Source organism: Trachypithecus francoisi, unplaced genomic scaffold, assembly GCF_009764315.1.
Source record: "Trachypithecus francoisi isolate TF-2019V2 unplaced genomic scaffold, Tfra_2.0 Lachesis_group12, whole genome shotgun sequence".
Taxonomy (NCBI): domain Eukaryota; kingdom Metazoa; phylum Chordata; class Mammalia; order Primates; family Cercopithecidae; genus Trachypithecus; species Trachypithecus francoisi.
This window is the reverse complement of record NW_022681457.1, coordinates 18,527,277-18,551,906: the sequence shown is the minus strand read 5'-3', so window position 1 is coordinate 18,551,906 and position 24,630 is coordinate 18,527,277. Positions and strand designations below refer to the sequence as shown.

The 24,630-nt window shown below is 41.3% G+C and overlaps 1 protein-coding gene across 6 annotated transcripts in view; it reads left to right on the top strand.

Moving 5' to 3' along the window:
* The window catches only part of DAB1 (DAB adaptor protein 1), a 1,271,953-nt gene extending 1,249,331 nt beyond the window's left edge, over positions 1-22,622 (top strand). For 5 of the 6 annotated variants that reach the window (XM_033225043.1, XM_033225042.1, XM_033225046.1 and 2 more), the window contains 4 exons: positions 1,348-1,896; positions 5,530-5,657; positions 6,012-6,122; positions 19,269-22,622. In XM_033225043.1, coding sequence (XP_033080934.1) covers positions 1,348-1,896; positions 5,530-5,657; positions 6,012-6,107 — 773 coding nt within the window. In that variant the 3' untranslated portion in view covers positions 6,108-6,122; positions 19,269-22,622. The remainder of the gene's footprint in view (positions 1-1,347; positions 1,897-5,529; positions 5,658-6,011; positions 6,123-19,268) is intronic. The other variant, XM_033225041.1, reaches the window with a different exon arrangement.
* The last annotated feature ends 2,008 nt before the right edge of the window (positions 22,623-24,630 follow it).

Genomic DNA, 24,630 nt, shown 5'->3' with positions numbered 1-24,630 from the left:
ATTGTAACAAGTGTCGCTTGTACTCCTGTTAAAATGTGTATGTCTTACCTAAAAAGAATAATACAGTGAACAGTTATCATGGTAATACACATGAGTACAGGCTATGGGGTTTTGCAGTGTGTAACCTATACTGATGTATGAGGTGCCCCTGAGGGGACAATAACCTTCTTTTTTTTCTTCTTTTTTTTTTTTTTTTTTTTTGAGACAAGTGTCTCACTCTGTTACCCAAGCTGGAGTGTAGTGGTATAATCACAGCTCAGTGCTGCTTCAAACTTTGGGGCTCAAGTGATCCTCCCACCTCAGCCTCCTGAGTGCTGAGACAATGGGACTCTGAGCATTTGCCACCATTCCTCACTACTTTTTAAAAATTTTTGGTAGAGATGAGGCCTTGCTATGTTACTAAGTCTGATCTCAAACTCCGAGCCTCAAGCAATCCTCCCACCTGGACCTCCCAAAGTGTTAGGATTACAAGCATAAGCCACCACATCTGGCCCTGTTTTTTTAATTCTCTAAAATTGGAATAATAATAATACAGAAATCATGCATAATACCTCTAGCTACCATCTATTACATGTCTTTTGTATATCAAGCAATGTAATAAGTAACTTTCTAGCCTCTATCTAATCCAAACCATACTAGTAACTAACATTTACTGAATGTTGATCCTGTGTCCAGTACAATACTCCACATTTTAAATATGTACTCTCAATTAATCTTCAAATCAACCCAGCAAGGTAGAAGGTGTTTATACCCATTTTACGAATAAGGTCATAGAGCCTTAGAGAGATTTAAGAACTACTCCCCAAATTACACAGTTAAGAGGTGGCTGTTTGAATTTTAACCTAGGTCTCTAAAACTCCAACATTCAGATTCTTACTCACTTTGCACACTGCCTCAGGCCTGCGAAGGATGGTATTATAACCTGATTTTACAACAAAGAGTCAGACTCTTAGAGAGCTTACGCAATTGAGAGGGTCCTAAGTGCAGCAGGAAGAGGAGGCAAGGAGAAAACCCAGGACGGCCTGCCTTCCATCCTTCTGCCCTGTCCCTGAGACACACAGCTTCTGAGGCTGTGAGACTTTAGAAACTTTTAACAACTACAGAAATGTGATTATTAGCATTCTAGTTTTTGCTTACAGATCATCTCCTCAGAGAGGCTTTCCCTGACCACTTCTCTAGGATATAGGCTCCATGACAGCAAGGACTTTTGTCTTGTTCATCTTGGCATCCCCAGTCCCTGGCACACAGTCTGGCACTTAGTTGGTGCTTGATACATTTCTGTCAATCACCTGAGTCCATGCATCCTTCTTTCCCAGGACACCTGACTCTTCTTTTTCATTCTCCCAGGTTACGTTGCAATGGGCGCTGTCCTCCCGTCCTTCTGGGGCCAGCAGCCCCTCGTCCAACAGCAGATGGTCATGGGTGCCCAGCCACCAGTCGCTCAGGTGATGCCGGGGGCTCAGCCCATCGCATGGGGCCAGCCGGGTCTCTTTCCTGCCACTCAGCAGCCCTGGCCAACTGTGGCCGGGCAGTTTCCGCCAGCCGCCTTCATGCCCACACAAACTGTTATGCCTTTGCCAGCTGCCATGTTCCAAGGTCCCCTCACCCCCCTTGCCACCGTCCCCGGCACGAGTGACTCCACCAGGTCAAGTCCACAGACCGACAAGCCCAGGCAGAAAATGGGGAAAGAAACGTTTAAGGATTTCCAGATGGCCCAGCCTCCACCCGTGCCCTCCCGCAAACCCGACCAGCCCTCCCTCACCTGTACCTCAGAGGCCTTCTCCAGTTACTTCAACAAAGTCGGGGTGGCACAGGATACAGACGACTGTGATGACTTTGACATCTCCCAGTTGAATTTGACCCCTGTGACTTCTACCACACCATCGACCAACTCACGTGAGTGCCCCTCACTTAAGACATAAAACCCAATGAGAGCCATAACTTATGTCTGGAGGTGGGGTTTCTGGGGTCAGATAACTCATCTCGCTTGCATTAATCAGGTTTCTTTGTTTATATTACTACTACTACTATTGCTGCTACTACTACTACTACTACTACTACTAAGAGCTACAAATTTAGGTACCACTGATAACATACAAACCTTCTTCATATGTTCCATGTTTATTTTTAGACTTATAATAATGCTTAATGACAAATTTTGTTAGACCTGTTTGATGGATAATGAAAGTGAGGCTCAAGGATGAAGACAATAGACAAAGTGGTATTGAACTGAATGTAAGCCTAGTATTTTTCCACCATGTTACTCTGCCTCTTAAGATTTTGTTAGTTTGCTCATGCATTCGTTCATTTATTTATGTATAGCCAGCTTATGACACACAGATTTTGGTGTGGTTTGTTGGAATAAAAGTGAATGCAAACTTTAAAATTTGGGGGAACAAGTTTTAAACATTAGAATATAAAATAAGGATCAAGAGGAAACTTAGGGCAGAGATACAGCAGCCATAAGGTCTTAAATAGCTTTATAGCTGAAGCCTCGTGTTGGCTTAAAGCTTCTGGTAGTTAAAGAGAATCAAAAGATGGTGCTGCAGAAAGTACTGGACTGGAAACCTGGAGATCAGATTTATTACTGACTAGTTTTGTGCCTTTGGGCAAGGCACTTTATTTCTATGAGCCTCGGTTTCCTCATCTGTGTGAGGGATGGGTTCTTAAAAGGATTCAATGGTATATGTACTCAAAACATTATAGACCTCCCAGAATTTGAAGTATCTTTTATCCTCGTTATTAGCACATGTTAAGTGGTTTTGTGCAGTCCTGGACTCCGGTTCCAGTGTTGACTCCTCTACCACAAGCTGTGTCTTTGGGCAAGCGTGTGACTTCTCTGAGACTCAGTTTTATCATTGGTAAAATTGACTTGGATGAGCAGTGTGCATCCTTCTAGTTCCAGCTTTCAGTGAGTCTCCTCCAGCTCACATTTTTTCTGCAAACATCTGGAAAACAGTGACTGTGCAGCCAAATCAGAATCCAGATACACTTGAGCATGTGTATGCTTGTTTGACACAATTCAAGGAAGGTGTTCTGGTGACTCAGGCTGTGCCTTGACACCTGATAAGAGGAAAGAAAAGGTTCATGCTACAGTGAGTTTGGTGGTTTCATTACTGTCACAGGTGATATGGATCACTGCATGGCCAGTACTGTGAACTGTCAAAAAAAATCCACAATGTTAATACAATTAGATTGTGTCATTTCAGCCAGGTTCAGAATGCTATTCTGAAAATGAATGCCCTCAGTGTGTATAAACAAACCACTTGCACTCAGGCCATATGATCTACATAGTGGCGGCATCTCTATTTACACAGACTCACAGGGTTTCAATGAGGAATAATGAATAAAAAATGAAATGTTAAAGAAATGACAGCCATGCATAAATAAGCAAGCATCTTTTTAAAAACAGACATCTCTCTTTCAATGGATTTGTGTGCCAGCTACAAATGAAAGAGGAGAGTTGAAGTTCTTTGAGGGCAGGAACTGTCTCCATTACTCCTATACTTCTCATAATGCTAGCTTAGTGCCTGGCACATGAGAGGCATTTGGGAAAGGTTATAGAGAATGAAATAAACTAAATGGAGATCACTTAGCTACTGTTGTGTTTTAGAGCATTGTTGGCAACCTTGGCACTATTGATATGTTGGACCAGATAATTCTTTGTTTCAGAGGCTGTCCCATTATAGGATGTTTAGCAACCCTGGCCTCTAATCACTCTATGAGAGAAACATATATCCCCTTCCTCTAGTGTCGAGAAAAATGACTCCAAGCATTGCCAAATGTACCCTAGGGATGAAATTGCCCCAGACTGAGAACCACTGCTTTAGAGTACTAGAAGCATCCTATAAAGCCTTCTAAAAATTAAGACACCTACGTAAATAAACTCCTGTTTACGCTTTCCATTGGTTTCGTTAGGTAAGTCTGAGCAGTATACCTGCCAGAACTGGCAACTCAGCCTGTGTTCTCAGCCTTTAGTAAGCAAAAATCCACTTCAAATACAATTCAGGATCTAATTAAACTAATATTTATTAAACATCTACTACCCTTCAGGGTGTTTGCATATAGCTTTAAACCCACTTTCAATATATTTCAACTATTGTTCCATAGTCATCTCCTGAAACAACACAGATTTCATTGCAATTTTTTTTTCAAAAACTTACTGTTTTATTTTGAATGAAATTGGAAAAAGCAGTCGTTATCCCCTCTGACCCATCAGTATCCCCTTAAGAATGTTTTGGGTAGAGGATTGGTTGGGTCAAAAGTGAACCTCCAATAGAAACAGAAAAGCACAGTTGGACTGGATACTGTCAGACAGAGCTCTGTTAAATGCCAGTGCTGCTATTTGATAGCTGTGTTAACCCTCAGTAAGTCACCTCACCTCTCTGAGCTGCAATTTCTCCATCTGGGAAACAAAAAAGTTACAGTAACAGCTTGCAGGTATTTGTATTAGGGTGTATAATGGATGGGAAGTGCCTAGCACAGTGTCCAATTCATTGGCACATTATAAATAATAAATGAGGAAATAACATCATTTTTCTAACTATAGATTCATCAGAGTAAAAAGTATGCACTAAGTTTTACAGTCATCATTCACTGTCTGATTCTAAGTTCTATGACATTATGAAAATTCAGCTACTAAATCAAGGTGTGCCACCCGTTCACTTGGGTCTTAGCCAGTGACTGGTATTTTCAGTGACAAATTAGAAATTATTAAAAGAAGAGTGGTATCAAATGATGTACTTGTTCTACACCTCTGAAACAAATGAGAGGAGATGTGGGTGGGTCAGTCCAGAAAATGCATATCCTTTGTCCTTAGAGAATCAAGTACCAGCTGTTAAGTTGCCATCAGCTACATTCATTTTCCCAGATCACTGAGACACTTACTGTTTATTCAACGTGTGTTTATTGAATACCTACTATGTGCCAGGATTCAGAATCTGGTTCTACCAGTTGCCACGAGCAAATTAGCAACCTTCACTTTCCTTACCTGTCAAATTAGGATAACCTCTACCTCAAAGAAGTTTTATGAGGATTAGAGATATTGTCTGTAAAATTTCTAACAGTGTTTGACACATGAAAGGCCCTCAGTAAGTGCCCTCTGATGAAACACAGAAAGAAGAAAGCAAACCATAGCCCAGTAGATCTCAGCTTGATCGTGCATCAGAATAACCTTTAGCAGGTTGTTCAAACACAGAGTCTCTGATTCAGTAGATCTGGGGTAGGGTCAGAGAATTTCATTTCTAACAAATCCCCAGATGCTATTGCTGCTGCTTGTCCAAGGACCATCCTTTGAGAACCACTGCCTTACCTATCAGTGTGGACGAGCTCCTTCCTGAAGTCAGACGTGTGAGAGGAAAGATGAATACGTACAGATAAATAATTCAAATATTCAGCTGATTCCACCAGAAATAGGAAGAGGAATCCTAAGATTTGACTTGAATATAAGCGGATTCCTAAGGTTTCTTTGGGATAAATTGATTACAGCCAGGCACTTAAGATGTCTCTTTTTCTGTGGTCTCTGTGTAGCTCCAACCCCAGCCCCTAGACAGAGCTCTCCATCCAAATCATCTGCATCCCATGCCAGTGATCCTACCACAGATGACATCTTCGAAGAGGGCTTTGAAAGTCCCAGCAAAAGCGAAGAGCAAGAAGCTGTAAGTGACCAGTTTGTTATTTATTTGTGTTTTTCCTTAAAATTAAGACCTCTGTAACTGAAATGGATAATGCATGAGGAAGCCTACATAGAAAAGAATGCTGGCTCAATCTCATAAGTTCTCAAGGGGTTGCTAAAGGGGCTTTCTTTTGTATTCAAATGAGTCAGCTGAAAAAGACTGCCTTTTTATTAAATTGTTACTACAAGTCCACATTTGTGGTGTGGCATCCTCTAAATGCCATTGCACCCTCCTTTACAATAACTGATTGTGCTGCATGAAAGTATATCCAGTTGTCTTATATTTTCAATGGTTGAAAAAAGAAAAAAAAAAAAGTATTATCTTCTTGTGTTCTAGCCTGATGGATCACAGGCCTCATCCAACAGTGATCCATTTGGTGAGCCCAGTGGGGAGCCCAGTGGTGATAATATAAGTCCACAGGCCGGTAGCTAGATAGCGCAGGTCTGGGTAGGTATCTGTCCTTTTTATCTCCTTTACCCTTAAGCTATCTGCTTTCCCTTTTGTTTGTTCTTCACCTCTGAAGCCACATCTTCAATGTTTGCATCATGTCTCCTTGCCTGAGCTGTATTGCTCATGTTTGCACCGTCGCGTCTTGTCTGAACTGTATTCCTGATGTTTGCACTATTTCTCCTTGCCTGAGCTATATTACCAGTGTCTGTACCATGTCCCTTTGCCTGGTGTCTACGTTCTACTTTGCCTTTTCTCGTGGATGCATGACCTTTGACATACTCTGGGAGGTAGTGGTAGGGGTGAGAAGTGGGAACTGATCATATTATTTTATTAATAATATGTTCTGCATAGGTGGTGGTGATAGAGTGAGGCATGGTCCATGCTACTTAGCATGGATTTAGTTTCTGAAAGCATCAACATTTTGAGATGGACACATTCTGCCCACCCTGATAATTTCTCAGTGAGCCATGGTCCAGATGCTTTAATCTTTTAAGCAAAATGTCACTGCATTTGCCTACACTCTGCAGATCTAAAGAGGTCACCAAACACACAGAAAAGCCAGACTAAGAAGCAAAATCAAGCAGTGCTTGAAATAAGATTGATCGAGATGTAAGATCAGAGGCAGCCCTTTTTGTCTAGCCAGAAAGGACCCTGTACCCTGCACCCTTTCTGATGTGAAATTCAAAGCCCAGAGATGTGTACTACTCACTTCTGAGGCTGTGCTGTTTGCACCTGTGCTGCAGCATGTGGATTGCCACCAAATCACTTCAGATTCCATCAGCAGCTACTTTGAAAGAGATGTACTTACATTTACTAGAAGTGGTTTTTGGCACTTGAATTTCAATACATCTGATTTGATCAAAAGAAAGAGAAGCTGATGAAGCAAACCTTCTTAGGAGACAGAAGTACACCTTGTTACCCAGACATGATTTCTAAGGTCACTTCTTGACAAATGTGTTCAATTTTCAGATATTTTCTTAGTTTTCTATAAACACACAGGACTGCAAGGCCATTCCCAAAGGGCTCCTCTTTTAAGTTCTGAACAGCATGGTCAAAACCATTAAAACGGTAAACAGTTTTCACCACTCATAAATGGATTCTGAGGCTACCTCAGAATTAGTCTTAGTCCACACGTAAGTTAGACAGTTACTGAAAGCTGATATGGTATTCTGAAAGTGTATTTTTTTAATAGATATTATGATTAAAGAACCTAACACACTGTATAGTTTGCCACATTTTGTATCAGTGCAATAGCATATAATTATATGTCATGCCATGCAAAACCACCTAAGATTCACTTAGAAGTTCACTCTTGCAAAGCTACTTTGGGAGTTGGCATATTGAAATCAAAGTCAATGTTTCAGGAAAAAGAAAAGTTGGGGACTATAGGCAGACTCCTGGGGATGATTCCCCATGAGGTTTTTTACCCCCTGCCTAAGTTGTATTTCACATGCTCAACCTTGCCTTGAAAAATTTGGTGAATGAACTAGAGGTGACAAGAGCCATTCATCAGGATAACAGCAAACATCATCCTAAAATTGAAGTTCTTCTAGAAAACAAAGATGACTTACACCATTTGCAGATCAATGTATCAAACCCTCATCTTTATGAACCTGTTCAGCTTGAGACAATCCTACAGGCCAAACCGTTTCATAGGGCTTTGGTCTGTTCCACATTTAATGCTCTGTCCAGCACCTCAAGCCACAGCTGAGCTGTAAATGGACATAGCGGTAGTATGGGAAGAACTCAGGATCTGGACTTGAGCTTAAATCCTAACTCAGCTACTTAATAGTGGGAAATCTTGGGCAAGAACCAAAATTTATTTTGAGTCTTGGTTTCTTCATCTGCTAGAAGGGGCTTATATTCTCCATAATGGTAACTGAGATAGTTTGAGTATCTAGCATGGAGACAGACACCGAGTACTTAGCTTAAAATAAAAATGTAGGTTCTAGAACAACATTGTTTGAGTTCAGCGTCTGGCTCCACCACTTCCTGGCTATGTGACACTGCTGAGATTTTATAATCATTCTCTATTTTATTTTCTTCATTTGAAAAATAAGGATAAAAATAGTGTCCACCTCATAGGGTTATTGTGTGAACTAAATAAAGTGATGTATGTGAAGCTTTTAGCACTGTGTATAGTGCACAGAAAGCACCCGATAGATGCTAGCTGCCATCATCATCACCATCACCATCATCATCATCACATATATCCAATTAATGCAAGCTCCCCACTCTCTTGGATTTTACACATTTAGCCTTTATGTATAAGGCCATTGGTTTTGCTTTGTACTTTATCTTCAGATAATTAATTTTCAATATGTGTCACAACAGCTTTGGAAGGGAAAAAAAGAAAAAAGCCTGCTGCTTAGCTCTCTGGCTTGTCCCATCCCATAATCCAGAATGGCCCTGCTTTGGGCTTCACACAGCTCACTGCCAAAAAATGAGCTGTCTTAGAATCACCTGCAAGTCAAAATAAGTACCTCCCAGCTCCAGAGGAGGGCTGGACTGTAATCCTCAGTGAAGTAATTTTCTCCCTTTGAAGGCTTAGCCTGGCCACTTCATAGTTATCGAGATTCAAGTGCCAAGGGGCAGATGCCAGCTTTGCAGACATAGCCACTATGACACACATGGGGGACGTCTGGGAGAACCATTCTGGGTCCCTCCATCGACATCAGCACAAGCCACATTTGATCTTTCCATCTCCATCCCATTCTGCCATCCACCCAGATGAAAATTTACAGACTGCAATTTCTTAATGCCTTTCCAAACATTTGGAGAAGAGAGACCATGCAGGGTTAGTTATGTCCATGGCTTTATTTTTTTTCCCCTCTGCTTTCATATGGTTGGAAAGCAAGAGTCCTGTCCCTCTTATCACCCTTGCAACCATTATCACCAGCTGTTTTTTATTAGAAATACCCGCACAGTTCTGAGTAAGTAGGGATGACATCTGTTGATAAGCTAACGCCATATCACACCATAGTAAGAGGAAACAGACGGACTCAATCCCCGCAGGTGTAAGCTTCAGGGCCAATCTCAAACAGCAGTTCTGTTTTAGCAATAAAGGAAAATATCTTCAATTACTTCACTTTTTTCCCCTACCCTCCCATCTGGGAGAATCACGTGTCTTTCAAAGACTGGGTCAACGAGGGCAAAAAGAACCAAAATAATATTATAATGGCTGGTATAGGAATGGCAGGTAATTTATACTTCACTGATGTGTTGCTGGAGCAATTTTAAGGGCGAAATGTTAGCTTTTGAGGAGGTGAAAGAAAAATGAAAACATTTATTTGGTTAAATGGCTAAGTAAATAAACTGCCTATCAGACTTTCCCAGCTGTCAAGTCAGAGTAGCATCTGTAACAATGGGGAATTGTTTGGTCTGCCTCCCTTCGTAACAATAGCTATTGCCATAAATAATAAGTTGCTGTCATTTTTTAATACTTATCTTCGTAGTGGGAATGCAAGACATATAACATATTACCTGATGGATTTCTAGTGTTCAAGGGAAAGGAAAGCTGAACCTCAGATGCTTTGGGAAGAAGAATCTTAGAGAGAGAGAGAGAGAGAGAGAGAAAGAGGAAGAGAGAGAGAGAGAGAACAAAAGGAGGAAGGGAGGGAAGGGAAGAAAAGGAAAGAAAGGAAGACACAAAACACAGAGTCAGGGGCCTTGGGTCTGATTTTTACTTCCAAAGCAGGTGACCTTAGGTAAGCATATATCCTTTCATATGGATAAACACAGATAATTGCAATAGCTCTCTCCCCAAGCTGTCCAAGAAGCAAATAATATCATGAAAATGAAAGTGTTTTATAAGCTTTGAAAGTAAAGTACATGTATTTGGAATTATTATTACCATTTTCTTTTTAAATACAACCAAACAACAGACCCTTAAAATAAAGAACCACAGGCCGGGTGCAGTGGCTCAAGCCTGTAATCCCAGCACTTTGGGAGGCCGAGACGGGTGGATCATGAGGTCAGGAGATTGAGACCATCCTGGCTAACATGGTGAAACCCCGTCTCTACCAAAAAATACTAAAAAACTAGCCAGGCGAGGTGGCGGGTGCCTGTAGTCCCAGCTACTCAGGAGGCTGAGGCAGGAGAATGATGTAAACCCGAGAGGCGGAGCTTGCAGTGAGCTGAGATCCGGCCACTGCACTCCAGCCTGGGCGACAGAGCGAGACTCCATTTCAAAAAATAAATAAATAAATAAATAAATAAATAAAAATAAAGAACCACAAAACAACGGAAAATGACCTATTTTATGGACACAGGACTCAATTGACAAGTCCAACCTACATTTTTGGAGGGCACAGTGTCCCACTTCTTTGGACCTTTGTGAAGAGACTCCCTGTTGAGGTCCTGTAGCTGGAGAGTGATGGCACTGGGTCAGGCAGAAGATGACCAGGGTCTGGCTAAGGGCAGTGTCAGCCAAGACCTCAAGCGTAGTGCCAAGAGATATTTACAATCTGAAATCAACAGGAGGTTAAGACCGAAGGGACATGGGAGGTGAGGAAGAGGATATAAGGTAGGATGACACCCAGGTTCCTGGCATGGGGATCTACATGGTGCCAGTCACTGTGCTAAGGAACACAAAGCAGCATGTTTGAGCAGAAAGAAGGCAGGTTTACTTTGGGACCAATTGAACTCAAGGTGCCCATGAGACTTCCAAGTAGAGATGCCAGTAGGCTACTGGATACAACCTCTGGAGGTCAAAAGAGATATCAAGGCTAGACATGGAGATTTCCATATGGGTTTCGGCCACTGGAGTAGTGAGTGCAAGTAGAATACACTGATCATCTAACCAGAAGTTGCCAAACTCTCTGTAAACGTGTGCCTTGTGGGCCATATGGTCTCTATTACAGCTACTCTACCATTGTAGCAGGAAAGCAGCAAAAGACGATGTATAAATGAATGGATGTAGCTATGTCCTAATAAGACTTTATTTACAAACATAGGCAGCTGCCAGAATTGGCTAACAGAATTAGATCGGGCTCACTGTTTCTAGAACTACTGCAGAAGGTAATCATGATGCCTTTCACTTACTGCTAATAATAAAATATATTTTAAAATTACTAGTATCACCTAATTTAATCCTCACAGGAGCACTCAGGTAGTTTTATTATTCCCATTTCACAAATATTGCAGGCAAGATAGAGAGTTATAACAACTTGCTAAAATCCAAAGATTCACATGTAGTAGCACCAGGATTTGAATCTAGACCCAGATTAAATAATTCAAACTCACTCAAACAGAATCAGGACACCTGAGTTTTAATAGCATCACATCAATTTAGATGTGTGATATGAGGCAGATGGCTTCATTTCTGATCTTTGGTTTCCTTTTCTATAAAACAGTCCCCACAGGTCCTTACAGCTCTGACATTTTAAGACCATCTAACTTGCCCCAAGTTACCCAGCTACAGCATGGAACTAATCCCCAAATAAGATGTTCCAGCAGCATCTCTCCCTCAGGCTGTCTCTATTCCCTTCTAACAAAGGAGAAGACAGAATCCCTAAAATATGCTGACTTTATTAGGATCCCCAGAGACTAACAGCCCTAGACGCAACCCACTCCCAGTGACCGGGAGCTTACTCAGAAAAGGCCTTCCTGCTTATGGTAGATAATTGGTGTCAGCAACTTCAGCGTCCTCATCTGTTTTATAACAAGGCCGAAAAAGATGATGTACATGCATAAAAGAGATCATTGATGCCCATCATTGTTGTTATTATTGACGGGGAAATAGAATGTTCTTCAGAACATGCACAGTTGCCTCAAAACTCAGGTGGTGCGTCTCTGTATTCACCAAGCGGGTTTCAGCACCCAAGACCCCAGGAACTAGGGCATTCAGCAGTGTCAGTCCCTAAGGGATTATCATCAAATCCATTCGTGTTTTGAAGACTTTTCTACCCTAACAGCTAGACTTTCAGACTCAAAGTGGTCAGAAAGCTTTGTTTTCCCTTTTGTTTGAATATAAAGCAAAAGAAGACTGCCAGCATTTATGATACTTCATGTTATACAAGCTGACTTGTAACTTCTCACAGTCCCATAAGGTAGATGTTATTCACTCCTCTTTACAGATGAAGAAACTGGGGTCCAGATAGGTGAGATACTCACCTAAGTTCATATAGGAAGTTGGGAGGATTTCTGGGGTCGTAGATGTTATTCACTCCACTTTACAGATGAAGGAACTGAGGGCCAATCAGGTGAGATGCTCGCCTAAGTCCATATAGGAAGTTAGGAAGATTTCTGGGGTCTTTCTGGCTCCCCAAACCCATGCATTCTTCTTGATCCTACACATGGCTTCAGACAGAACTTTGAGTTATTTTAGCCTTTTTCCACTCTGACTACCAATATCTTTTTCATTTGTCAAACCAAGGAATGTAAAACTCCCACTGAGCTAGTCCTAAGTGTTAGGGCTAAAAGACCATGAGGCTAAATTTGCTGCCTGGGCAGGGTAATGCTGAGGGACTCAAGCTTTGGCTCACCTTCCAGCTTTAGTCTGATCCCCAGCTTGGCTTGGCGCTTTTCTTATCCTAGGCCCTCAGGATGGGGCACAAGTGGGCTCATTCAGCAAGCAGATTGCATGGCGCACCATCGACCTCACATCTGAGACCACCCTTGTCAGCATGCAGTGTCTTCGCCCCACTAGTAAGATATATTGCTTTTGACATACTTTTGTCGAAGGTAGTCAATCTTTCCAAAAACAAATGCAAGAAATATTAAATGGGCAGAAAGTAATCTGCACAATTTAGGTAGCTTCCAAGAGCATCTTGTTATAATGTGACCTAGGAAACCATTTGCCCTTATACTTCATGCCAAAGAGCTGGGGCTGAGAGAAGAAAGCAAGGAAACCAGCACAGAAATGGGAGTCCGAACCCTGGGCTGCTCCCTGGCTCTCTACTGTCTCCTGTATGGCTTTGGGAAAGTACCCTTTGTGTCTGGGGCTTCAGTTTCTGCATGCAGAAAAGGAGCTGTGGGCGTGAGGGCCCTTCCAGCTTCAACCTTCTATGAGAGGGAACACATGCTAGTGGAGAGGATAGTAGGCTTACAAAGACTTGAGTATGTTTACATGAAACTCTAGAAAAAACAAACCTAGTCTATAGCAATCAAAAGCAGATCAGAGCTGGCACTGAGATAGGGAGTTGACTGAGAAGGCATAAGAGAAGTCTTTAGGGTGAAGAAATGTTCTATAGCTCACATGGGTGTATTTGTCAAATTTATTAAACTGTACATTTAAAATGGGTAAATCTCATTGCACGTAAATTATACCTCACTGAAATTGATTTAAAAATAAGACTAGGTAAAATCGTGGAGATGGAAAGTAGATTAGACTAGGGCTGGGGATTTGGGGAATGAATGGGGAGTTATTGCTTAATGGGTACAGAGTTTCTATTTGGGATGAGGAGAGTTTTGGAAATGATGCTGATGGTTGCACAACGTTGTGAATGTAATTAATGCTGCTGAATTGTCCACTTAAACGTAGTTAAAATGGCAAAGGTTATGTTTATGTTTCCCCACAAATAAAAATCTAAAAAAAAAAAAAAGCAGTATGTCCCAGCTCTGCTGTGTGCTGGCTGAGTAACTGCACAAGTCACCCAACTGCGGGGAGCCTAGGCTTCTTTGCTGTAAAATGAAGACAGGAGGCCGGGCGCCGTGGCTCAAGCCTGTAATCCCAGCACTTTGGGAGGCCGAGACGGGCGGATCATGAGGTCAGGAGACGGAGACCATCCTGGCTAACACGGTGAAAGCTCGTCTCTACTAAAAATACAAAAATTAGCCGAGCGCAGTGGTGGGCGCCTGTAGTCCCAGCTACACGGGAGGCTGAGGCAGGCGAATGGCGTGAACCCGGGAGGCGGAGCTTGCAGTGAGTGGAGATTGCGCCACCGCACTCCAGCCTGGGCAGCAGAGTGAGACTCCGTCTCAAAAAAAAAAAAAAATGAAGACAGGAGCACTAAAGGCACGGTCCTGGTGTGTAGCTCAAGTAAGATCATGTGACATTGGAAAGACCATATATAGACTGTAAAAGTTTCTGTAGAGATATGCCATTATTACTCCAGTTCTGTGAGTCCACTTGGCTGCTGTAGTTGAGCACATAATTCATAGATAGTTAAAGGATGTATGGAGTAGTCTGTAAACAGTGGAAGTTTCTGTTACCCGCAGGGGCCTGCAGCCAGGTTGTTTGCATTAACTCCACATTCATTCTGCACAATTTCCCTGGGCTGATCCGGCACCATTCTTATATTAATAACTGAGAGCTCATCTGCAATTGCACCCATGTGCTATGAAGGAGAGGCCATTTGAAAATAAACCCACAGGTGATTATTAGGCCTAAAACCATTGTCTATAAAGGGAGGATGAAGCCACACTCCCAGACATAAGGGACCTAATATTTTTTGAAGTATGTCATATGTTTCAGACTCTGTGCTAGACAATCAACATGTGTTCCCCTTCACAGAGGGGATTTCTAGCCTCATTTTACAGATGAGGAAACTGGCACCCAAAGACGTTAAGTGCCCTGCACAGAATCCTAGGGCTGCTAAATGCATGATGGTAAGAAAGAGAACAGCAGCCTCTGACAGTCAGGTGCAGGCCCACCCCCACAGCAAGGTCCTGGCATTCTCCTGCTGAGCATCAACATTTCACATACCATCAGCATCAGACAAGGCCCCTCAGTGACCGCGATAGGTCAAGACAAAATCAAGACCACCAGGTCATCAGGGCTGAACACAGGCAAAAAAATGAACATTGTCAAAACGGGAAAACTGATGAAACATTTCTCTAGCCTGGTTTCAACCCTGCTCTGTTCTTCTTGCCTTCCAGATAAGTATTGTTAGGATAATCACAGAATTACCCCCACATTATGACAGCATCCAATTCAGAGAAAAACCCCACTTTGTTGACCATCCCCCAAATCACTCACCTTAAGACCAAATCTTATCATACATTCTTTCTAACAGCCTCTTCCAGAGATGCCTCGTTGCTCCTCCCTCTGTGGTGAGGAATAACCCAACATATTCAACTACAGATGTGCCCCTGGTGGTCTTTGCAGCAGAACTTTGTCAGGAGAACACTAAGCTAGGCCTGCATGACTTAGTCTCCTGTGCTTAGTCTCCTGTGTTTCACTTACAGAAAGGGTAGAGGGTGGATTTTGCTTTAACTTTTACTATATGGTTTCCATCTACTTTGTTATCTAAAAATAAAGATATTAATATGTCAGAATCATATTAAAGTTCACAAGTATTTGCCAACTTCCACTAAGAAAAGAACTGTTCATTTACTCACTCGTATCTTCATTCTTCATGTTTAGTGGATGCACCTCCCATGTTCCAAGTTTCATTCAGAATTCGGGATACTGAAATGCAAGGCTCAGTGGAGCTCAATGTAGAACATGCTAGGAGATGCCATGGTAGGAGTGAAGACAGAGATCTGCACAGGTTCTGAAGTATCCAGGAGCACAGTGGCTCATGTCACCTACAGCGTCCAGGAAGCCTTGTTATTTCAGCTATATCTTAAAGTATGAACTTTAGGAACCAAGAAGGCTCTGAAGCCGGAAGGAACTGCCTAAATGAAGTCTCAGAGATGGGAAAATTCCAGCATGTGAGGGTGAACCCCAAGTAGGATTTGGAAGGTAGGGTGTAGGAGAGAGTGGCAGTAGATGAGGGTGGTTGGGAAGGTGGACATTATGTGCAGTCTTGAGGAGTTTGCCTTTTCCTTTGAGTGACAAGGAGCCAGGAGGGCTGTTCCAGGCAGGAGACTGGCATGGACAAATCCATTTCAGAAAGATCATCCTGGAGAAGCATAAAGAAAGATTTTTTTTAACATGATTTATGTGACCTGAAGGTAGAGTTTTGATTCATGGTCTAGAAGGGGTATTTATTATCTCTAATGGACTAAGAGACTAATGGGCCTTGTGTGCCGGAGAAGGCACTTTGACCTACCCTGTGGGTGATGGGGAGCCTCTGAAGGATTTGAAGCAGGGCAGAGATGTGGACAAATCTGCCAAAAGAAAACAAACAAACAAAACAAAAACATCAACAGCATGTTATGTTAATGTGTGATTCCATTTAGGCTTTTGGAATTTTGAAAATAGTTCAAAGACCCGGTTATGACCTTGCCAGAGGCCAGGTTGGAAATTTCTAAATCAAATGATTCCTTAGCTCCCCTCTAACTCTGACAGTCGAAGATTCCGTAACAAGGAAGGTAGAGCTATTGCCAAAACGTATAATGCATCACAGTGTCAGACTTTGGGATTATCTGCTGCTTGGGGTTTTCCACACCACTGCTCCCCTTCATTAGTGGGGATAATTGAGAGTTGACTGCAGTCGCTACTGCTGTTGTGATGGGTATTTGAAGCTAAATTCCGGCAAGCAGGAGATGTGTGAATATTTATCTCAGCTGCAGAAAGTTAATGCAGTGTGGCATTAATTACCCTGTCTGAGCCTGCTGTCTTCTTCTGTTTTTAGGTGTCATTTTCAGTTGGATAAATTAGTTTCCAAAATTAGAATAGAGCAAATTGTAGGGTGAGATCAAGGCAGCCTGACTTCTTGGGGCATCCAAAAAGAAGAATGGGCTAAGAACGTCTACCCAGGAAACATTAACATGCGTCCTTGGCCGGGCGCGGTGGCTCAAGCCTGTAGTCCCAGCACTTTGGGAGGCCGAGACGGGCGGATCACGAGGTCAGGAGATCGAGATCATCCTGGCTAACATGGTGAAACCCCGTCTCTACTAAAAAATACAAAAAACTAGCCGGGCGAGGTGGTGGGCGTCTGTAGTCCCAGCTACTTGGGAGGCTGAGGCAGGAGAATGGCGTAAACCCAGGAGGCGGAGCTTGCAGTGAGCTGAGATCTGGCCACTGCTAGACTCCGTCTCAAAAAAAAAAAAAAAAAAAAGATGCGTCCTTGAAGCCCAGCACAAGCAAAAAAAAAAAAAAAGTTTTTCTCCAGTAGTTGTACTTAACTATTTTTGACTCCACCCACCGCACTTATAGAACACAAACACGCAATAAAGTTACATGTTTAGCCTTACAACAGATATTTGAAATCGTTCAAGAGACTGGAAAGGAATAGATTTGGTGTTTAATAAATCATAATCTTACTATAGATTTTGCTACATTTGATTTTGAAAGAATAAAGCCAAATTACAGTGTATTTAGGACAAAGGGATCAGAACTATGAGGAAACTAGAAAGAGCATTATAATCATTCAGTAATTCAGCAGACTCTCATTGAGGACCTACTGTGCTAGGTTCATATTTGTAAAATGGCAGAAGGAACTGGCAAATGGTAACCTAGAAGTAGGACATGGAAGAATGGGCTTCCATAATTTTCTGTCATCAGACAGTTGGAAGAAGGATTATGCTTATTTACATTTCCAAGGGCAGTAGAAAGTCTATGGGTGGAAGGCATGGAGGGACAAGTTGGCACTTTGTTACACTGTATGATAGGGTGCCTCAAGGAAAGCAGTTCCTTCCCATTGGAATAATACAAACATAACAAGTTCTAGAGGAACCAGAAATTGGATCTGATGGCAGGAGTCCTGGGGTCTACTCTTGGCATGGATACTAAGTAGAAACAAAAGCTGTCTTCACAGGACTTCAGATTCCTCATCTGTACAATGATGGGCCGGGACAACCTTATCTTCTAGGCCATTCCACTTTACAGTAGAAAGCAAGCAATATGATATGCTTCACACGAGAGACAGCACAATGACATTGAGATCACACAGCCTCTCAGAACTTCAGTTTTTGTCTGCAAAGGGAGGACTCAAAAAATACAAGCCACCCCCAGGACTATAAGGCAGATAAATAAGACATGAGGTGCTTTGTAAACTCTGAAGCACTTACAGATGGAAGGATTGGGGTCTCTCTCTCTCTGTCTCTAATGGTCACTGTTGTAGAAAAAGCACTGGCCCCTGGACCCTGTTTTCAGTTCTTATGTCTCTGGACTTACTAACTCTGTGACCGTGGGCAAATTATTTAACTTCTCTGTGCTTAATTTCACCCTTGCAAAAGAGAGAAAGCATCTGCCTTACAAGGCTGTTGTGATGAGATTAAAAAGACAGTGTACTTGAAAATACCTAGCATGGTGCCAGACACATGGTAGGGGCTCCCAGAATGCCAATTCATTTTGAAGTTTCAAGAAAATAAGCAAATAATAATAACCTATATGACATGGCAGGAGACAAGCTAATATATAAAATATGGTAAAATTAGGATTTCCTGGTGTCCATTTAATTCTGGCACAGACCTCCAAGAGTGACAGCATAAAGGTCAATTTTAACAGAAGGTCCTGTGCATGCTTAAAACCACAGTATCCATCAAGTCTTCTTGGCCAGTGCACAGTGAGCCATCTCAACATCAGCTGAAGTCTGACATGGTTTAAATAGGGTGGAACACTGTTTCCTATCTAGGTGTGGATTGCAGGTTTGCTGCATTACATGCCGGTTGAAAATCCCTGTTTGTGCTTCAGGACAGCCCCCTGGGTGTAGGCAAATGATTGTCTAAAGCGGAGGTCTCAGATTGGATGGAAACAAGTCCAGAAACTTGTAACTAAAAGCCAAAGACACACTTGCTATTTCTCTTGCTCAACAGTGCACCCAGGCATCACTGTTTGTAGAAGAGTAATCTGAAATAGAATTTCAGGGTTCTCAAGTGGACATTTATGAAACTGTGTTGGAAAAATGTCCACTTGACTCGCAGTAATTGTTAGCATTTTCTGAAGATGCATTGCTACCAGGCATTGTGCTAGATACTTTATATATGCAATCTCTAATTCCCTCAAGAACCCCGTAGGATAAACAGTATTATTCCCATTTTGTGGTTGGAGAAACCAAGACTCAGGATAAGTATCTTGTCCACATGACACAGCTTTTCTAACTCCCTACTACTATACCATGCTACTTCCCTAACAGGGCAATCAGTTCCAACTTGAATACGAAAGACAGAACTGAGTGCATAGCTATTTTGGATGATAAAAGTGTTGCCAAAATGATATGCACCCTCATCAAATACTCCAAAAATAACCTAAGGTCATCCATCATAAACTGTCACTTTTCTGTTTTAATCCTAAACCCGTTTTCCAAAAGCTGTCTCAGAAAATCCATGCAAGTGGAAAGGGCAGGCCTCACTTTGTTCCTTTATCCACAGGAGCCGGAGCCTCTCTACGCGCAGATCAACAGACCTAAGAAATAGCATCGATGCGAGCTCGTGGTGGGTGCTCAAGACTGGCATGGACATCAGCATCATGACAGGCTCTCTTGTATTCTTTCACCTCATCCCACAAGAAATTCATGATTGCCCAATGGAACTCACTCAGAAGAGGGAACTAAGCGTTTTTGGCAACCAATGGCAGATATCTATGGCAGCACACACAAAAAAAGTATAGAAAGATCCACCCAACATTAAATCACAAATCAAGCAAATGCTTACCCAACAAATATTTGAGCCCTCGTAGCTGGGTTTAAGATGACCCAGTGTACAAAATTATTAATTCCCTTTTTATTTCTCTACCTGTTGAGACACCAAATTTGGAGTGACAGGCATCAGAGGATTACAACAGGGTTGGAACTGACTTCTTTAAGCAAAAGTAAAGGGTCTTCTGTGACCACAATATCATCATCCATATGCCTTTTCACATAGGATGATGTGTTTTTTGTCACTCCATGGGGCCTGGTCTGCCATTTTCCCCCCCTTTCCTTTCTTTGTCATGTTTGAAAATTAGTAGGTGTACAAATTTTTGTATTGCTTTTGACTTTTTTTAGATATGGGTGAAGAAATCTAACTGGGGAGAAAAAAAGCCTCAGTGAAATGAATTAACTTAAAATTACAAGACAAATAAGTGGTTGATTATTTGTTATGATCAAGAATGTTGCCAAAACAATCCTTTAGCTATTCTGCATCCTGGTGAAGAAAGACAGCTTTCAGTTTGAACCTTCATTCTGTGAGTAGGAAAAGACATCAGATCCCATTGATGAGAAAGATGAAAAAATGCATCTGATTTCTTAAGAAGCTCTAAACTCTTAAGTACAATAAAATGATATTTTTTATTTTTCCGATATCTTGCTGCTGTGATGCTATGCAGACAAGTGTCTTCTCCACGTGCCATTTTCAAAGAAAAGTCATTTGCCAAATAATTCTGGTACAATTCTGGTAATGTGGTTTTGGATCTTAAAAACCAACTTTCTAAAGGAACAATGGTGGCATACATATTCAGAATAACAAACTGATTCCGTGGTCCAAATGGTTCATCTCTATCTCTTTTTGTACATCAGAAAATTCAAATGGGATTTTTATTTTATAACTTGAAAAAAAAAAAAAAAACCTTACCATTAAACTCTTTAAATATTTAAGGGAAATGGCTTTAAGGAGTTCTAATGAAAAAAATTGTTGTTTTTTTTTTGTAAATATAAATGTTAATGAAAATGCTTTTTAATAATGCCATTACACTGTAGAGAAGGTAGCAGATTGAGTGCAAGGTGTGACAAACTTGATGGATGGGGCTCACTTTCCAGATGTTATTCTGGAGCATATGGTAGGAAGCTGGAGTGCAGGGACCGCTGGCAGGAGCAGTTGGCCAATCAGCAGCTAGTGAACGGGAAGGGAGCACGTGACTCCATCATCTAGCCTTTCCACGAGAGTCCCCACCCTCCGTGCAACACAAGAAAAAGACAATTCACATTCTGAAGAATTCAGATTCTGAAACTCTCCCACCTCCCCACTCCCACCTACCCCACATAAATCACTGGACTGTTTGTACGTGAAACAGAAGAGGCTAAGCTTCCTTTTTTTACACTTATGAGACAAAAAGTGCAGTGTTTGGTTCGTATGTTTAGCACATGATTTTCATAAAGAATCTATATATTTTTGCCCTACAGAGAATTGTTATACAGGTCAAGTGTGTTTTCCTGATGTTCCTATGCAGTTACAGTATGTTGAATTTAGTGTTTTAACACTAAGAAGAAAACTTTAAAGATTCGTGTGATTAATTGGATTTGGGGATAATTATTATTTGGTTTTAAGATTTGAAAAGTAGAATTTCCATTGATATGATTGATTTGAATAGGCCTGTATTTGGTTCTTCATATCAATAGAAACTAAAATGATTTGGGAGATTGATTTGAAAATGATTGTATACTTGTTCACAAGGAGAAAAGTGATACATCAAGGTAATGGTTATCATTTAAAGCCCACATTTTACAGTATCAGGTCACAGGAGTCTAATTTTTTTTTCCATTAGATAAACTGACCAAATGTCTATTAAAGAATATATGTCAATGTCATCCTAATGTGGAAGGTCCGAAGAACCAGAAAAGTGAGAAGGGCCATTTGCCTCCCTCTGTAGCTATCACCTGTTGGTCCACAGAGTTTCTCAAGGAATGAGCAAACATTTTATGATTAGGTAGCCCTTTCACATGAAGGGGAAGATGGGAAAGGTGGAATGACTGTAAGAGTTGGCTTGAGACCAGTTCAGTTGTTTTCTGGGGATTTGATAAGATAGGCAGTTCCTATGGGAAATTGCTTAAATTGCTTTGTTGTCTATGATTTGATTCTAAACAAGTGGTGCTATCTTCTCCCTCAATATGGCTGTCTTGAGTTTGTCTTGCAGTATCACACCATTATACCAATTCTTTGAGTTGCTTCTGACACATTCAAAGGGAACTCTGGCTGATGTTGCTGTTTCAGGTATACCATCTGGAGTTAATTTCCTAGCAGAAGGTGAAAGTCCAGGGGACTTGTCCTCCTTCATTGAACATGATTGAAAATATAACTGGCTCTGAACTTCAAGAAGATGCCCAAGTGATGCATTAAAGTGAGGGAAATAAAGTCAAGATTTTTCAACTGCCATCCATATTCTCATTGGCAGCATTCTGTTTTTTTTTTTCCAAACACTGTTTGGTGAGCCCGGAACCACCGTATCCTGTCCCAGGAATACAGTGAAATTTCCAAGCAAGAGCTGAGGTGCCAATACCAAAAGACCATGGGGAATCTGCACAGTTCTGGTTAGATCAATAGAAAATCCATGTGTACACCTGTTAATTCCTCATCCTCCACTAGCACTAAATTTGTCACTTTAAATTTTGAAACCAGGGAAATGCCACCTGTCATTTTGTCCCCATTCTCCATAGCTCTTCAATCTTTACATGCCGCAAAACTTTTTTGATAGCTCGTACTCATCCCAGTGTCTCCTGAAACCCCATCATGTAATGTACCGGGCACCTTCTTTTAAACAAATGTTTACTCTGTGGGTTTGGTTCATTTCAATTTCTGCGTTCTGACACATATTTTTTTAATAAAGATGAGAAAGAGAAAATGACTGTTGCAGTACATTTCTAGACCTACTTTAACTTTACCTCAGATGACAGTTTGTTAACATATATGGACACATTATTTTTAACTTTATGTACAATGCATTCAACAGAACAGCAAAATTTTTAGAAATTTTCCATTAATTTCTGTAACACACCATGTAAAACTGTTACAAATAAACATGTTTGAGAACAACACCTTAGCCTGGCTTTATTCTACAAGTTTCCACTGGATATTCAGGCTTGGATTGGAAGAGGAAATTGCTTTGCCTAAGATTCCATCTGACCAAGTGACAGCCTCTGTTTTCCTGGTCCTGGGCTAAAAAGAGCAAGCTTCATTGGGGAGTAAGGTCAATTTGTCAGCCCTCAGTTGAATTCAAGTACTTGCTATGCTTGGAAAAGCAGCCACAGACAGGAAGGAGGATGTTGGCAGGAAAAAAGCAAGCCCTGGGTAGATGTGGTATTTGGACCACAGTTAGCATGGGACTTTTGAAACTGGGAAAGACTCTGGAACTAGCCCTGTGGATTGTGTCTTCCCCTAAAACAAAACAAAAAACCAATTAAACTATTGATTGGAAAACAGAGATTAATCTAGAGTGTCAAGAGTTCCCCATCATTCATTTGAAGGTCATCTGCTTTAAGGGACTCAAAAAGGAAGTATTTATCTTTCTTTACATTCCCCTAGAAATCCACACCAAAATAAAAAGGACTGAAGCTGGATTGTATGTATTGAAGAACAGAAAAAAATGAATATACGTGAGTGTTGTGTACATATGTATGTATGCGTGTGTGTGTGTGTGATTTTTATTTCCTTTTGTAACTAAATCAAATAATCAGCCAGATTACAATTAGGTCATTGAGATGCAAAAAACACCACTGTTTAAAAATGGTTGTGTTAATGACTGCATAAACAGAAGCCCTCAATCTGGCCTTGTTACAAAGAAGGTATTAAACAGATGTTATTGCTAACTTTGAGAAAATGAGAAAATGGGCTTAGATTCTAGCCAAGTAAATTTGGAGTAGACAGAAGAAACAACTTCCATACAGTGAGAAATGCTAAGTCTTGGACTGAATTGTTAGACAATGTTGCAGAAGTTTTTGTTTTCATTTTTGTTTCGTTTTAGTTGAAACAGCGTTTCACTCTGTTGCCCAGGCTGGAGTGCAGTGGTATGATCTTGGTTCACTGCAACCTCCTGGGCCCAAGCAGTCCTCTCGCCTCAGCCCTCCAAGTAGCTGGGACTGCAGACATGCACTACCATGCCTGGCTAATTTTTGTATTTTTTTGTAGAGATGGGGTTTCACTGTGCTGCCCAGGCTGGTCTCAAATTCCTGAGATCAAGCAAGCGATCCACAGGCCTCAGACTTCCAAAGTGCTAGAAATACAGGCGAAAGCCACTGCGGCAAGCCAGACATTTTTCTTAATAAAAGCAGTGACTTGCACATGTTGAATAGCTAGTATGTGCCAGGCAGGTGCTAGCTGTTCTATGTTCATTGCCTCAGCTAATTTTCTAAACAACCTGGAAGGGATATTTTCCAGTTTATAGATAAAGAAACTGAGATTCAGATAAATTAAGTAACTTCCCCAGCCAGCAAATGGCAGAGTTGAGATTTGAATACTGGGTCTCTTTACTCATACTTGAGTCTAATTTTAAAATAACTGGATAGTCAGTGTTTGAAATAGTTCTACCTAGGTTTTTTGAAAAACATTGACCTTCTGTGTCTCTTCTCAGACTGCTAGTGGATCTTTGGTAATAAGTTCAATTTCTAAGTTCCTCCCATTCAAAGTAAAAATAAAAATCCATTAGATGTTACTGTCTTACACTGCTCAATTCATAGTTCCATCTTTGGCACCTTTCAAAGCTTGTGTGTCTGAGTGAAAAAGAATAAACTCTTTTACCCAACTCGTTGAAGTTTAGCTGAAACCAAGCACTGGGGATTTACTTTGCCAACATAAATGAATCTTAAAGAAGTGACAAATTAAAAGGTGTCCTATTTAACTGCTAGGTGGATGCCCAAATAAATCAGGCAGACATATCTGCTTTCATTTTGTGCTTGAGAGTAAGCCCTTGTTGTTTTGACAGTAAATGTTTTTTGTTTTACTCAGAATGACAGTCGGAAAAACACCTAGAATAAAAACAGGTTTCGTTGAAATCAACCTTCAAAGCTTTGAATGCTTTTAAAAGATGTTTAAATTCAAGGGAAAT